The sequence below is a fragment of the Vidua macroura genome, chromosome 39, assembly GCF_024509145.1.
Source record: "Vidua macroura isolate BioBank_ID:100142 chromosome 39, ASM2450914v1, whole genome shotgun sequence".
NCBI classification, from domain to species: domain Eukaryota; kingdom Metazoa; phylum Chordata; class Aves; order Passeriformes; family Viduidae; genus Vidua; species Vidua macroura.
The window spans coordinates 22,015-35,286 of NC_071609.1; the positions used below are offsets into that span (position 1 = coordinate 22,015).

Here is a 13,272-nt window from a genome sequence, read left to right on the forward strand (position 1 = left end):
GATTTTTGGGACGAAAGTGATTTTAGGGTGAAAATGGGAATTTTGGGATGGGAATTTTGGGAATGGAATTCTGGGATGGGAGTTTTAGGATGGGAATTTTTGGGGTGGGAATTTTGGGAATAGAATTCTGGGATGGGACTTTTTGGGATGGGAATTTTGGGATGGGAATTCTGGGATGGGAATGTGACTGGGGGGGTCCCTCTGTCCATCCTGGGGGTTCCCGAGCTGGATTTGGGGTGGGGGAGGGGGAACACACAGTGGGGAGCATTGTTGGCCCCGCCCCCACGGAAGCCACTCCCCCACGTTGACCACGCCCCTTTCCACACACTGGTCACGCCTCCTCCGCGCGAGCCCCGCCTACCCCACACTGGCCCCGCCCCCGGTTTGATTCCGCCCCGCTGGCCACGCCCCTTTCCCGCCTTCGCCCGCGCTCCAAGATGGCGGCGCCGTGGCCGCTGCCGCTGCTGGCGCTGCTGGCGGCGGGGGCGGCGCTGGGCCGGGCCGGGGGGCTCTGCCGGGGGGGCTCCGGTACCGGCACCGGCACCAGGGTGAGCGCGGGGGCTCCGGGGGGAGCGGGGGAGCCCCGGTACCGGAATGGGAGTGAGCGGGGAGAGCCCCGGTACCGGGAGTGAGCGGGGAGAGCCCCGGTACCGGGACTGGAATGAGCGGGAGAGCCCCGGTACCGGGAGTGAGCGGGGAGAGCCCCGGTACCGGGACTGGAATGAGCGGGAGAGCCCCGGTACCGGGATCGGCGGAATGCGGGGCCGGGGGCTCTGCTGGGGGGGGCTCCGGTACCGGCACCGGCACCAGGCTGAGCTGCGGGATCACCGGGGGAGCGGGGGCGGCTCTGCGGGAGCCCGGTACCGGCACTCGGTACTGGTACCCGGTACTCGGTACCGGCACTCGGTACCCGGTGCCCGGTACCCGGTGTTCGACACTTGGTGTTCGTGAGGGCCCCGTTGCGGGTTGGGAGCTCGTTAATATTAATTAGGGGGCGTGGCTGGCTGATCTTATCGCTCCGGGGAGCCCGCGCGCCGCCGTCATTAATATTAATTAGGGGTGGATCAACGAATAGCGGCCGTGCCAGCGAGGGGCGGGGCCGTCTGCTTGTTCTCATTAATATTAATTAGGGGTGTATCAACCAATAGCGGCTGTAGCTGTGAGGGGCGGGACCGTGTGCTACCCTCATTAATATTAATTAGGGGTGTATAATAGAGACCATAGCGGTGAGGGGCGGGGCGTCATGCTGGCCTCATTAATATTAATTAACGCGGTTCTGGTTGAAAGTAATGCGCCTGCTCCACTTCAGTAATGCTAATGAGGGGCGGTTCTGGCTCCTGCCAGGTGATTAATATTCATGAGGCAGTTGAGTCTGCAGAGCCTCATTAGCATTAATGAGGGCGTGGGGCCAGTCATTAATATTCATGAGGCCTGTGGGGTGCCCCCAACCCTCCCCCCGGGGGTGTCCCCACCCTGATGTCACCCCCGTGTGACCCCCATGTCCCTGTCCTGGTGTCACCCCCGTGTCACCCCCCGTGTCCCTGTCCTGGTGTCACACCCGTGTCACCCCCCGTGTCCCTGTCCTTGTGTCACCTCCTGCTGTCACCCCCGTGTCCCTGTCCTGGTGTCACCCCCGTGTCACCCCCATGTCCCTGTCCTGGTGTCACCCCTGTGTCACCCCTGTGTCCCCCCAGGCCGGTGACACCGAGAGCTGCCGGGTGAGCCTGAGCCTGGAGCACTCCTTCGAGCTGGGTGAGGGACAGGGGACACTGGGGACACTAGGGACATTGGGGACACTGGGGATATTGGGGACACTGGGCACACTGGGGACACTGGGGATATTGGGGACACTGGGGACTTGGGACATGGGGACATTGGGGATGTTGGGGACATTGGGGACACTGAGCTGGGTGACGGGATGGGGACATGGAGGTGGCGCTGGGGATGTGGCACTGGGGACACAGGGACAGGGGTGGCACTGGGGGCACGAGGACGGGAGTGGCACTGGGGATGCTGGGGGGGGGGTGGCACTGGGGACATTGGGGACTGGGGACACAGTGATGGGGTGCCACTGAGGGCACAGGGACAGGGGTGACACTAGGGACATAGGGTGGCACTGGGGACGCCAGGCTGGGGGTGGCACTGGGGGCATGGAGACCGGGCTGTCCCCGGTGCCAACGCCGTGTCCCCATGTCTCCCTGTCCCCGTGTCCTCCTGTCCCTGTCCCCTGTACCTGTTGGTGTCACCTGTCCCTCTCCCTGTCCCTGTCCCTGTCCCTGTCCCCGTCCCTGTCCCTGTCCCTGTCCCTGTTCCTGTTCCTGTCCCCGTGTCCCCCCTGTCCCTGTGTCCCTGTTCCCCTCTCCCTGTCCTTATCCCCGTGTCCCCCTGTCCCTGTCCCCATCCCTGTCCCTGTCCCTGTCCCTGTGTCGCCCTGTCCCTGTCCCCATCCCTGTCCCTGTCCCTGTCCCCGTGTCCCCCTGTCCCCGTCTCCATCCCTGTCCCTGTCCCTGTCCCTCTCCCCCTGTCCCTGTCCCTCTCCCTGTCTCCATCCCTGTCCCTGTCCCTGTCCCCCTGTCCCTGTCCCTCTCCCTGTCTCCATCCCTGTCCCTGTCCCTGTCCCCCGTCCCTGTCCGTGTCCCTGTCTCCATCCCTGTCCCTGTCCTCCTGTCCCTGTCCCCGTGTCCCCCTGTCCCCGTCTCCATCCCTGTCCCTGTCCCCCTGTCCCTGTCCCTGTCCCTGTCCCTGTCTCCATCCCTGTCCCTGTCCCCCTGTCCCTGTCCCTGTCCGTGTCCCTGTCTCCATCCCTGTCCCTGTCTCCATCCCTGTCCCTGTCCCTGTCCCTGTCCCTGTCCCCCTGTCCCCATCCCTGTCCCTGTCCCTCTCCCTGTCCCTGTCCCTCTCCCTGTCCCTGTCCCTGTCCCTGTGTCCCCCTGTCCCTGTCTCCCTCCCTGTCCCTGTCCCTGTCCCTCTCCCTGTCTCCATCCCTGTCCCTGTCCCTGTCCCTGTCCCCCTGTCCCTGTCCCTGTCCCTGTCTCCATCCCTGTCCCTGTCCCTGTCCCTCTCCCTGTCTCCATCCCTGTCCCTGTCCCTGTCCCCCTGTCCCTGTCCCTGTCCGTGTCCCTGTCTCCGTCCCTGTCCCTGTCCCCCTGTCCCTGTCCCTATCCGTGTCCCTGTCTCCATCCCTGTCCCTGTCCCTGTCCCCCTGTCCCTGTCCCTGTCCGTGTCCCTGTCTCCATCCCTGTCCCTGTCCCTGTCCCCCTGTCCGTGTCCCCGTCCGTGTCCCTGTCTCCATCCCTGTCCCTGTCCCTGTCCCTGTCCCTGTCCCCCTGTCCCTGTCCCTGTCCCTGTCCCTCTCCCTGTCCCTGTCCCTGTCCCTGTCCCCGTCCCTGTCCCTGTCCCTGTCCCTGTCCCTGTCCCCACAGACGACGCGCCGCGGTTCCGCCGCCGGGGGACGCTGGTGCTGAGCTGGGGCCCCGAGCCCGCGCTGGCGCTGGCCCAGAAACCGCTCGGGGACGAGGAACGGGCCCGGCTCAGGGTCAGGGACGGCGCCGGGGACACCGCGGGGACATTGGGACACGGGGGGGACATCGGGACATGGGGGGCACCAGGAAACAGGGGGACATGAGGGACATGGGGACATGGGGGGGACATGAGGGGGACAGTGAGAGACAGAGGAGGGACAGCAGCAGGGCCCTGGGGGGACACTGGGTGACACCAGGTGACACTGTTTGACACTGAGGGGACACTGAGGTGACATTGAGGTGACACTGACACTGAGGTGGCACTGGGTGACACTGGTGACACTGGGGTGACATTGCAGTGACACTGGGTGACAGTGGGTGACACTGGTGACACCGTTGTCCCCACAGGAGGTGGCTGCGCGGGACGGGCTGTACCGGGTGCGGGTCAGGGGTGACTCTGGGTGACACTGAGGTGACACTGGGTGACACTGGGTGACACTGAGGAGACACTGGTGACACCGCTGTCCCCACAGGAGGTGGCCGCGCGGGACGGGCTGTACCGGGTGCGGGTCCCCCGCAGGCCCCTGGGCCCGGGCGAGGACGGCGGCTCCGAGTTTGTCACCTCCTTCGTGAGGGCGGTGAGTGACAGGGACACCCTGGGACACACGGGGACATCCTGGGACATCCTGGGGACACCTTGGCACACACGGGGACACCCCTGGGGACAATCTGGGGACACCCCTGGGACACCTTGGGGACACTCTGGGGACACCCTGACCTGGGACACCCCGGGGACACGCTGGGGACACCATGGGACACCCTGACCTGGGCCATCCCTGGGGACATCGTGACACACCCCTGGGACACTGTGGGGACACCCTAGGACACCATGACTTGGGACATCCCTGGGGACATCTTGGGACACCCGGGGACACCCCTGGGACACCCTGGGGACACTCTGGGGACACCCTGACCTCAGACATCCCTGTGACATCTGAGGACACCTCCGGGACACCCTGGGGACATCCTGGGACACTCTGGGACACCTCATGTCCCCTCACCTGTCCCCCTCATGTGCCCATGTCCCTGTCCTCTCCTGTCCCCTCATATTCCCATGTCCCCTCACATGTCCCTGTGTCCTCATGTCCCCTCATGTCCCCATGTACCCTCACATGTCCCTGTGTCCCTGTCCTCTCATGTCCCCATGTCCCCTCACGTCCCCGTGTCCCCATGTCCTTGTGTCCCTGTCCCCTCACCTGTCCCCTCATGTGTCCCGATGTCCCCTCATGTCCCCGTGTCCCCTCATGTCCCCTCACATGTCCCCTCATGTCCCCATGTCCCCTCATGTCCCCGTGTCCCCACGTCCTTGTGTCCCTGTCCCCTCACCTGTCCCCTCATGTGTCCCGATGTCCCCTCATGTCCCCTCCCGTGGCAGTGTGCCCTGCTGGAGTCCCACCTGTCGGACCAGCTCTCGCTGCACCTGGACGTGGCCGGGCACGTGGTGGCCCTGGGGCTGGTGGCAGCGCCGGGCACCTGCCGGGGCTCCCAGGTGGAGGACGGGCACCTGGAGCTCTTCAACACCTCAGTGGCACTGAGACAGCCCCTGCCCGCCGCCACGTGAGCGACCGCGACCGCGACGGGGACACCGGGGGACACCGGGGACGGGGGGATATGGGGACATGGGGACATGGGGACATGGGGACATGGGGATATGGGGACATGGGGATATGGGGACATGGGGACATGGGGATATGGGGACATGGGGATATGGGGACATGGGGACATGGGGACATGGGGACATGGGGATATGGGGACATGGGGACATGGGGACATGGGGATATGGGGACATGGGGACATGGGGATATGGGGACATGGGGATATGGGGACATGGGGACATGGGGACATGGGGACAGGGGGATATGGGGACATGGGGACATGGGGACATGGGGATATGGGGATATGGGGACATGGGGATATGGGGATATGGGGACATGGGGACATGGGGACATGGGGACAGGGGGATATGGGGACATGGGGACATGGGGATATGGGGATATGGGACATGGGGATATGGGGACATGGGGATATGGGGATATGGAGACATGGGGACAGGGGGATATGGGGGATATGGGGACATGGGGATATGGGAACATGGGGATATGGGGACATGGGGACATGGGGATATGGGGACATGGGGATATGGGGATATGGGGACATGGGGACATGGGGACATGGGGACATGGGGACAGGGGGATATGGGGACATGGGGACATGGGGACATGGGGATACAGGGACATGGGGACATGGGGACATGGGGGATATGGGGACATGGGGATGTGGGGATATGAGGATATGGGGACACGGGGATACAGGGACATGGGGACATGGGGATATGGGACATGGGGACAGGGATGGGGACAGGGGACATGGGGACAGGGGATACAGGGACATGGGGACAGGAGGACATGGGGACAGTGGGACATGGGGGGACATGGGACGGGGGATATGGGACATGGGGACATGGGGACAGGGACAGGGGATGGGGGATATGGGGGACATTGGGAACATGAGGGGGACGTGGGGACATGGGGGATGTGGGGACACGGGCGGTGACATGGGGACAGAGGACATGGGGATATGGGGACAGGGGGACAAGGGGACATGGGGATATGGGGGACATTGAGGACATGAGGGGGACGTGGGAGATGGGGGGACATGAGGGATGTGGGGACACGGGGACATGGGGGGACAGTGGAGGACATTGACCTGGGAGTCCCCAGCACCTGAGTGACACTGGGACATGGGGGGGACGTGGGGACACGCTGGGGACACTGACCTGGGAGTCCCCGAGCCTCGGTGGCCTCGTGCCACAGCCTGCTGCCACATGAGTGACAGGGACATGGGGACACTGTGGGACATGGGGACACTGTGGGACACTGTGACCCTGGGGGGATTTTGGGGCTGGTTCAGTTTTGGGGGTTACCTGTGGGGGCAGGGGAGGAAGTTTTGGGGTGGCCGTGACCCCCTGTGTCCCCTCCCAATGTCCCCAATGTCCCTGATGTCCCCAACGTCCCCAACACCCCCACTGTCCCCGATATCCTCAATGCCCACAATGTCCGCAGCCCCCTCAATGTCACCAATGTCCCCTGGCTGTCCCCAGTGTCCCCAACTCCCCCAATGTCCCCATTGTCTCCACTGTCCCCAGTGTGCCCCCGATATCCCCAATGTCCCCAACATTCTCAATGTCCCCGATGTCCCCTGGCTGTCCTCAATGTCCCTAATGCCCCCAATGTCCCCAGTGTCCCCAATGTCCTCAATATCCCATTGTCCCCATTGTCCCCAATGTCCCCAATGTCCCCATTGTCCCCGATGTCCCCAATGTCCCCTGGCTGTCCCCAATGTCCCCAGTGTCCCCAACATTCTCAATGTTCCCATTGTCCCCAATGTCCCCGATGTCCTCAATGTCCCCCCGATATCCCCAATGTCCCCAACATTCTCAATGTCCCCGATGTCCCCAATATCCCATTGTCCCTGATGTCCCCATTGTCCCCAATGTCCCCATTGTCCCCGATGTCCCCAATGTCCCTGATGTCCCCAATGTCCCCATTGTCCCCAATGTCCCCAATGTCCCCGATGTCCCCAATGTCCCCATTGTCCCCAATGTCCCCAATGTCCCCGATGTCCCCATTGTCCCCGATGTCCCCAATGTCCCCGATGTCCCCAGTGTCCCCGATGTCCCCAATGTCCCCATTGTCCCCGATGTCCCCAATGTCCCCATTGTCCCCGATGTCCCCAATGTCCCCATTGTCCCCAATGTCCCCAATGTCCCCAGCCCTGAGACCGCCGCCTTCATCCGGCACCTGGAGCAGGAGCAGGCCCAGCGCGCCCGGAACCCGCAGGAGCAGAAATCCTTCTTTGCCAAATACGTGAGTGAGGGACACCCCAAAACCTCCTGGGGCACCCCAAAAACCTCCTGGGGCACCCCAAAACATCCTGGGGACCCCAAAAATCATCCTGGGACACCCCAAAACATCCTGGGACACCCCAAAGTTCATCTGGGACACCCCAAAACCTCCTGGGGCACCCCAAAACATCCTGGGGACCCCAAAACATCCTGGGACACCCCAAAGTTCATCTGGGACACCCCAAAACATCCTGGGGCACCCCAAAAACCTCCTGGGACACCCCAAAATTCATCTGGGACACCCCAAAACACCCCAAAAACCACCTGGGACACCCCAAAACCTCCTGAGACACCCCAAAGTTCATCTGGGACACCCCAAAAACCACCCAGGACACCCCAAAATTCATCTGGAACACCCCCAAAACCACTTGAGACACCCCAAAAATAATCTGGGACACCTCAAAAACCTCCTGGGACACCCCAAAACTTCCTGGGGCACCCCAAAAATTATCTGGGACGCCCCAAAAACCACCCGGGACACCCCAAAAATAATCTGGGATACCCAAAAAATCATCTGGGACACCTCAAAAACGTCCTGGGACATCCCAAAATTCATCTGGGACACCCCAAAACCACCTGAGACACCCCAAAAACCTCCTGGGACACCCCAAAGTTCATCTGGGACACCCCAAAACCACCTGAGGATCCCAAAAACCACCTGGGATCCACAAAAATAATCTGGTACACCCCAAAAATCATCTGGGAACCCCAAAACCCACCCAAAAATTCACTGCCCCAAAAGCCACCTACACCCCTAAAACCTCAAATCCCCTGAACGCCCCAAACCCCTCCTGAACCCCCCCTAAAAATCCTCCTGAACCCCCAAACCCTTCCTGAACCCCTCAAACCTCTCCTGAACCCCCAAACTCTCCCCACACGTCCCCAGATTGGGATTTTGGGGTGACCCCCACCCCATTTGGCAGGGTTTGGGGTGATTTTGGGGTGATGCTGAGGTGATCCCCCCATTTCTCATTTGGGGTGATTTGGGGCTGAATTTGGGGTGATTTTAGGTGGATTTTGAGGTGACCCCCCCATTTGAGGTGGATTTTGGGGTGATTTGGGGGCTGATTTTGGGGGGGATTTTGGGGTGATTTGGGGTGGATTTTGGGGTGACTTAGTGGGATTTCAGGACTGATTTTGGGCTGATTTGGGGTAGATGTTGGAATGATTTTGGGGGTGATTTGGGGTGGCTTTTGGGTGGATTTTGGGGTTGATTTTGGGGAGATTTGGGGCTGATTTGGGATGAATTTTGGGGCTGATTTTGGGGTGATTTTGGGGTGTATTTTGGGGTGATTTTTGGGTGGAATTTGGGGTGATTTGGGCTGATTTTGGGGTGGCCCCTCCTCTCCCCGCAGTGGATGTACATCATCCCCATCGTGCTCTTCCTCATGATGTCCGGAGCTCCCGACGCCGGGGGGGCACAGGGGGGGGGCACGGGGGGCGGGGGGGGGGGCGGGGGTCAGGTGAGACCCCCCAAAAATCACCCCAGAGCCTCCCATGTGGGGGATGGGCAATAAAGCTGGGTGAGACCCCAAAGCTGGGTGAGACCCCCAAATCTGTGTGACCCCAAAATCTGGGTGTGAGACCCCAAAATCTGGATCTGAGACCCCAAATGTGGGTGTGACCCCCTAAGTTTGGATGTGACTCCCCCCCCCAAATCTGTGAGACCCCAAATGTGGGTGAGACCCCGAAATCTGGGTGTGACACCCTAAATCTGTGTGACCCCCCCCAAATCTGGCTGTGAGCCCCTCTAATCCAGGTGTGACCCCCCCAAATCCGGGTGTAACACCCCCAAATCCGGCTGTGAACCCCCCAAATCCGGCTGTGACCCCAAATCTGGGTGTGATCCCAAATCCAGGTGTGACCCCCCCCCAAATCCGGGTGTGATCCCAAATCCAGGTGTGACCCTCCCAAATCCGGATGTGATCCCAAATCCAGGTGTGACCTCCCCCAAATCCGGGTGTGATCCCAAATCCAGGTGTGACCCCCCCAAATCCGGGTGTGATCCCAAATCCGGGTGTGACTCCCCCAAATCCAGGTGTGATCCCAAATGTGGGAGGGCCCCCCCAGTCCGGGAGCACGGGGCTGCCTGGGGAGACCTCCAGGGGGGCCCCACGGCCTGGCTCCTCCGGGGGGACCCCAAAACCTCGGCTCTGCCCCGGGGGGGAGCCCGGGTAGGGAATTGGGGTGAGGGGGCGGGGCTTGTAAGAACGGCCACGCCCCATTATGCAAATACGAGAAAACCCGGCGCTTTATGGAAACAGAAAAGCGGTACCGCGTGGTGGGGCCACGCCCCTTTATGCAAATATAGAGGCGGTGCTGTGTGCTATAACCACGCCCCTTCATGCAAATACAGTCTCTACCGTGTGTGACAGCCGCGCCCCTTTATGCAAATACGGCCCAGGAACCGCGCGCTATAGCCACGCCCCTTTATGCAAACACAGGGTAGGCACAGTTCACTATAACCACGCCCCTTCATGCAAATACCCACGCTCTGTTGACACGCCCCTTCACGCACGGGGGCGGTGCCGCGGGGCCGCCCGCTGATTGGAGGGCGAGATCACGTGGCCGCCGCGGTGGCGTCAATTCCCGGAAGCGGCGCGGCCGCTCGGCGAGTCCGGGAGCGCCCAGCGGGCCCAGCTCGGCCCCAGCTCGCCCCCGGAGCCCCCAGCTCGCCCCCAGCTGGCCCCGGGCCCGCGGCGATGGCGGAGGGCGGCCCGCGGCGGCTGCGGCCGTGGCTGCTGGCGCAGCTGCAGAGCGGGCGCTTCCCGGGGCTGCAGTGGGACAACGCGGACCGGACGGAGCTGAGGATCCCCTGGGCCCACGGCGGGAGGAGCGGGGCCCGCGACAGCCCCGGGGCGGCGCTCTGCCGGGTCAGGGGCGGGGTCTGACGGGTCGGGGGCGGGCCGGGGGCGGGGCCAGGGACACCCCGGGGACGGCGCTCTGAAAGTTGCGGGGCGGGGCCAAGGGAGGGCCTCTGTACATTGAGGGGCGGGGCTATGCGAGGGGCGGAGCTCTGCTAGGCAGTGGGCGGGGCTTGGTTGAGAGGAGGGTCTTAAAACAGGGAGGGGCTGTGGGAAAGGGAGGGGCTAAGCAGAGGGCGGGGCTATGGGAGGACCCGCCCTGTGCAAAGCGATTGGAGGCGGTGGCGCTTGAGCCACGCCCCCTCTGGGGGCAGAGCCAGAACGGGGGCGGGATCGGGACTGCTGCGGGGGTGGGGCTTTGAACAGGGGGCGGGGCCAGGTGGAGGCGGAGCCAGAGAAGCCGCGGGGTGGGGCTTTGAGGGGGCGTTGCCGGGACAGCTGCGGGGGTGTGGCTTCGAGCAGGGGGCAGGGCGGTGCTGTGCTAATGAGGTGGGCGGGGCTGTGGGCGGGGCTGACGCCGCCGCTCCCGGCAGGCGTGGGCGGAGTACAAGGGGCGGGTCCGGCCCGGGGACCCCCCCGACCCCGCGGGCTGGAAGACGCGGCTCCGCTGCGCCCTGGCCCGGAGCCCCGAGTTCCGGGCGCTGCCGGGCCGGGGCCGCTCGGACGGGCCTTTCCCCTACCGCGTGTACCGGGTGCTGCCCGCCCGCGGTGAGCAATGGAGCCGGACAGCGGGAACCGGCAGGGGGCACCGGGAACTGGGGCATGGAGACGGGGGGGACACAGGAAATGGGGACGGAATATGGGGGGACACACAGGAAATGGGGTGAGGGGGGATGGAATAGCGGGGACACACCGGGAATGGGGACTGAGTATGGGGGACACACTGGAAATGGGAGGTGGAGGGACGGAATATGGGGGGGCACACCGGAAATGGGGCGAGGGGACGGAGTCCGGGGGTACCGTGGGGAGAGCGGGCAGAGGGGAAACCCCCAAATCAGGAGGGGCCCTTTGGCGGAGGGGGCGGAGGCCGGGCTACCCCGAGATGGGGGAACCAAAAGAGAGGAGCACCGAGGGAGGGGCCAAAGGGCGGCACGGAAGGGAAGGGGGAGGGGTGCAGCGGTCAGAGCCCAATTAACCACCTCGGTGCCGCCTCCCCACAGAGCCCAAGCCCCCCAAGGCCGGGCAGAGCCAGAAGGAGGCGGGGCTGAGCCCCTCGGAGCCCCTCCCACCGACCCCGCCCCCCGAGAGCCAGGAGGGGGCCCCGGATGAGGAGAAGCCCGGTGAGAGCGGGGGGAGCTGGGGGCGCTTCGGGGCCAACTCTGGGGCCGGGGTGGGCCTGGGGGCGGAGCCATGGGGCGTGGCCGATCACTGACCCCGCCCCTTCAGCCGTGGCTCCGCCCCCGGAAGTGCCGCTGCGCATCGAGGTGGAGAGTGCCGAGCCCCTCCCCCCCGCACGCGGTAAGCCACGCCCCCAAGGGGGAGGAGCCAATCACCAGCTGGGCCTCACAACCCGGCCACGCCCCCAGCGTGGGCTCCTCCCCCCCCAACCCCATCCCCACACCTGAGCCACGCCCCCAGCGCTGGCCCCTCCCGAGCTGAGGCTCCACCCCCTCCCCGCGCCCCCGCCCCTTTTGGCCCCGCCCCCGGCGGTGACCCCGCCCCCGTCTCTGCCCGCGCCCCCTGCAGGAGACGCGGCGCTGCTGCTGCGGCTGCGCCGCGGCCCCGCTCTGGCCTGGCAGGGGGCGCTGCCCCCCGGCGATTACCTGCTGAGTCCTCCGGGCCGCCGGGGGGCGCCGCCGCCGCCACTGCCGCGCCTGCTGCTCCCGGCGGGGGCGGGGCCGGGGCTGCTGCTCAGCAGCGCCCCCCGCGGGCTCTTCCTGCGCGTGCGCCCCGGCGACGGCCCCGCCCCCGCCGCCGTGCGGGGCCCGCACGCGCCGCACGGGCCGCTCCAGCAGGGGGCGCTGCTGCAGCCGTTCGACGCCAGGCGCTTCCGGGAGGGTGAGAGCCGCTTCCGGGAGAGGGAGAGCGACTTCCGGGAGGGGGAGAGCGACTTCCGGGAGGGTGGGAAAGACTTTCGGGGGGAAGAGGAACTTCCGGTGGGGGGGAGAGCAACTTCCGGGGGAGGGAAGAGGAACTTCCGGGAAGGGAAACTTCTGGGACGAGAACGACTTCCGGGAGGGGAGCCCAACTTCCGGCGGGGAAAGCAACTTCCGGGGAGGGAGGGCGACTTCCGGGAAGGGGGAACTTCCGGCGGGGAAGGCGAGAGCAAAATGCCGGGGAGGGGGGAGGGGCGGGGGTCGGGCCCAAACCAAACCCGCCCCTCCCCCCCCAGAGCTGGAGCTGCACCGGGCCGGGCTCGGGCCCCTCCCCCAGCACCGGGTGACGCTGGAGCTGCGATCCCCGGAGACCCCCGGGGGGGAGGGGCTGCTGCTGGAGGTGGGCGAGGGGGGGCCCTGGGGTATTTTGGGGGATCGTGGGGGGGTCATGGGGGGGTCCCCAGAGGCAGAGAGGGGCTCCTAAAGGGTCTTGGGGGTCCCTGGGGGGTCCTGGGGATGGTTGGGGGGTCCCTCAAGACTGCTTTGGGGGGTTCCTGGGAGTCCCTAAGCGGTTTTGGGGGGGTCCCAAGGGATCCTGGGGGGTTCAGGGGGTCCCTAAGGGGTCTTGGGGATCCCTGGGGGTGGTTGGGGGGTCCTGGGGGGTCCCTGTGGGATGCTGGGGGGGTCCCTAAGGGGTTTTGGGGGGTCTGGGGTCACCCTGGGGGGTGAGGGGATTTTGGGGGGGTCTCTCAGGGGTCTCTCACCCCCATTAAACCTCCCCCCAGCTGGAACAGGCCTTCGCCCAGCGGCTCCTGGACACCCTGGGGACCCCCCGGGACCCCCCCGGGACCCCCCTGGGGCAATAAAAGCTGAACTGGGGGGGCACCCCTGCCCCTCCCCCACCCCCGGGCGTCTCTGTCACTCGCGGAGGGGGGAGGGGACCCCAA

At 64.9% G+C, this 13,272-nt stretch overlaps 2 protein-coding genes across 2 annotated transcripts; both read left to right on the forward strand.

Annotated features, from left to right (window-relative positions):
* Window positions 1-401: 401 nt before the first annotated feature.
* On the forward strand, window positions 402-8,957 carry EMC10 (ER membrane protein complex subunit 10). The gene is made up of 7 exons (XM_054002322.1): window positions 402-548; window positions 1,695-1,752; window positions 3,423-3,535; window positions 3,995-4,099; window positions 4,897-5,078; window positions 7,294-7,387; window positions 8,781-8,957. The coding sequence occupies exons 1-7, from the start codon at window positions 438-440 to the stop codon at window positions 8,940-8,942; spliced, it is 825 nt and encodes a 274-aa protein (XP_053858297.1). The 5' UTR covers window positions 402-437; the 3' UTR covers window positions 8,943-8,957.
* A 1,080-nt stretch (window positions 8,958-10,037) lies between these two features.
* LOC128821335 (interferon regulatory factor 9-like) lies at window positions 10,038-13,229 on the forward strand. The gene is made up of 7 exons (XM_054002319.1): window positions 10,038-10,298; window positions 10,823-10,997; window positions 11,450-11,569; window positions 11,676-11,747; window positions 11,976-12,287; window positions 12,622-12,725; window positions 13,111-13,229. Exons 1-7 carry the CDS (start codon window positions 10,128-10,130, stop codon window positions 13,189-13,191), a joined length of 1,035 nt encoding a protein of 344 aa, XP_053858294.1. The 5' UTR covers window positions 10,038-10,127; the 3' UTR covers window positions 13,192-13,229.
* The last annotated feature ends 43 nt before the right edge of the window (window positions 13,230-13,272 follow it).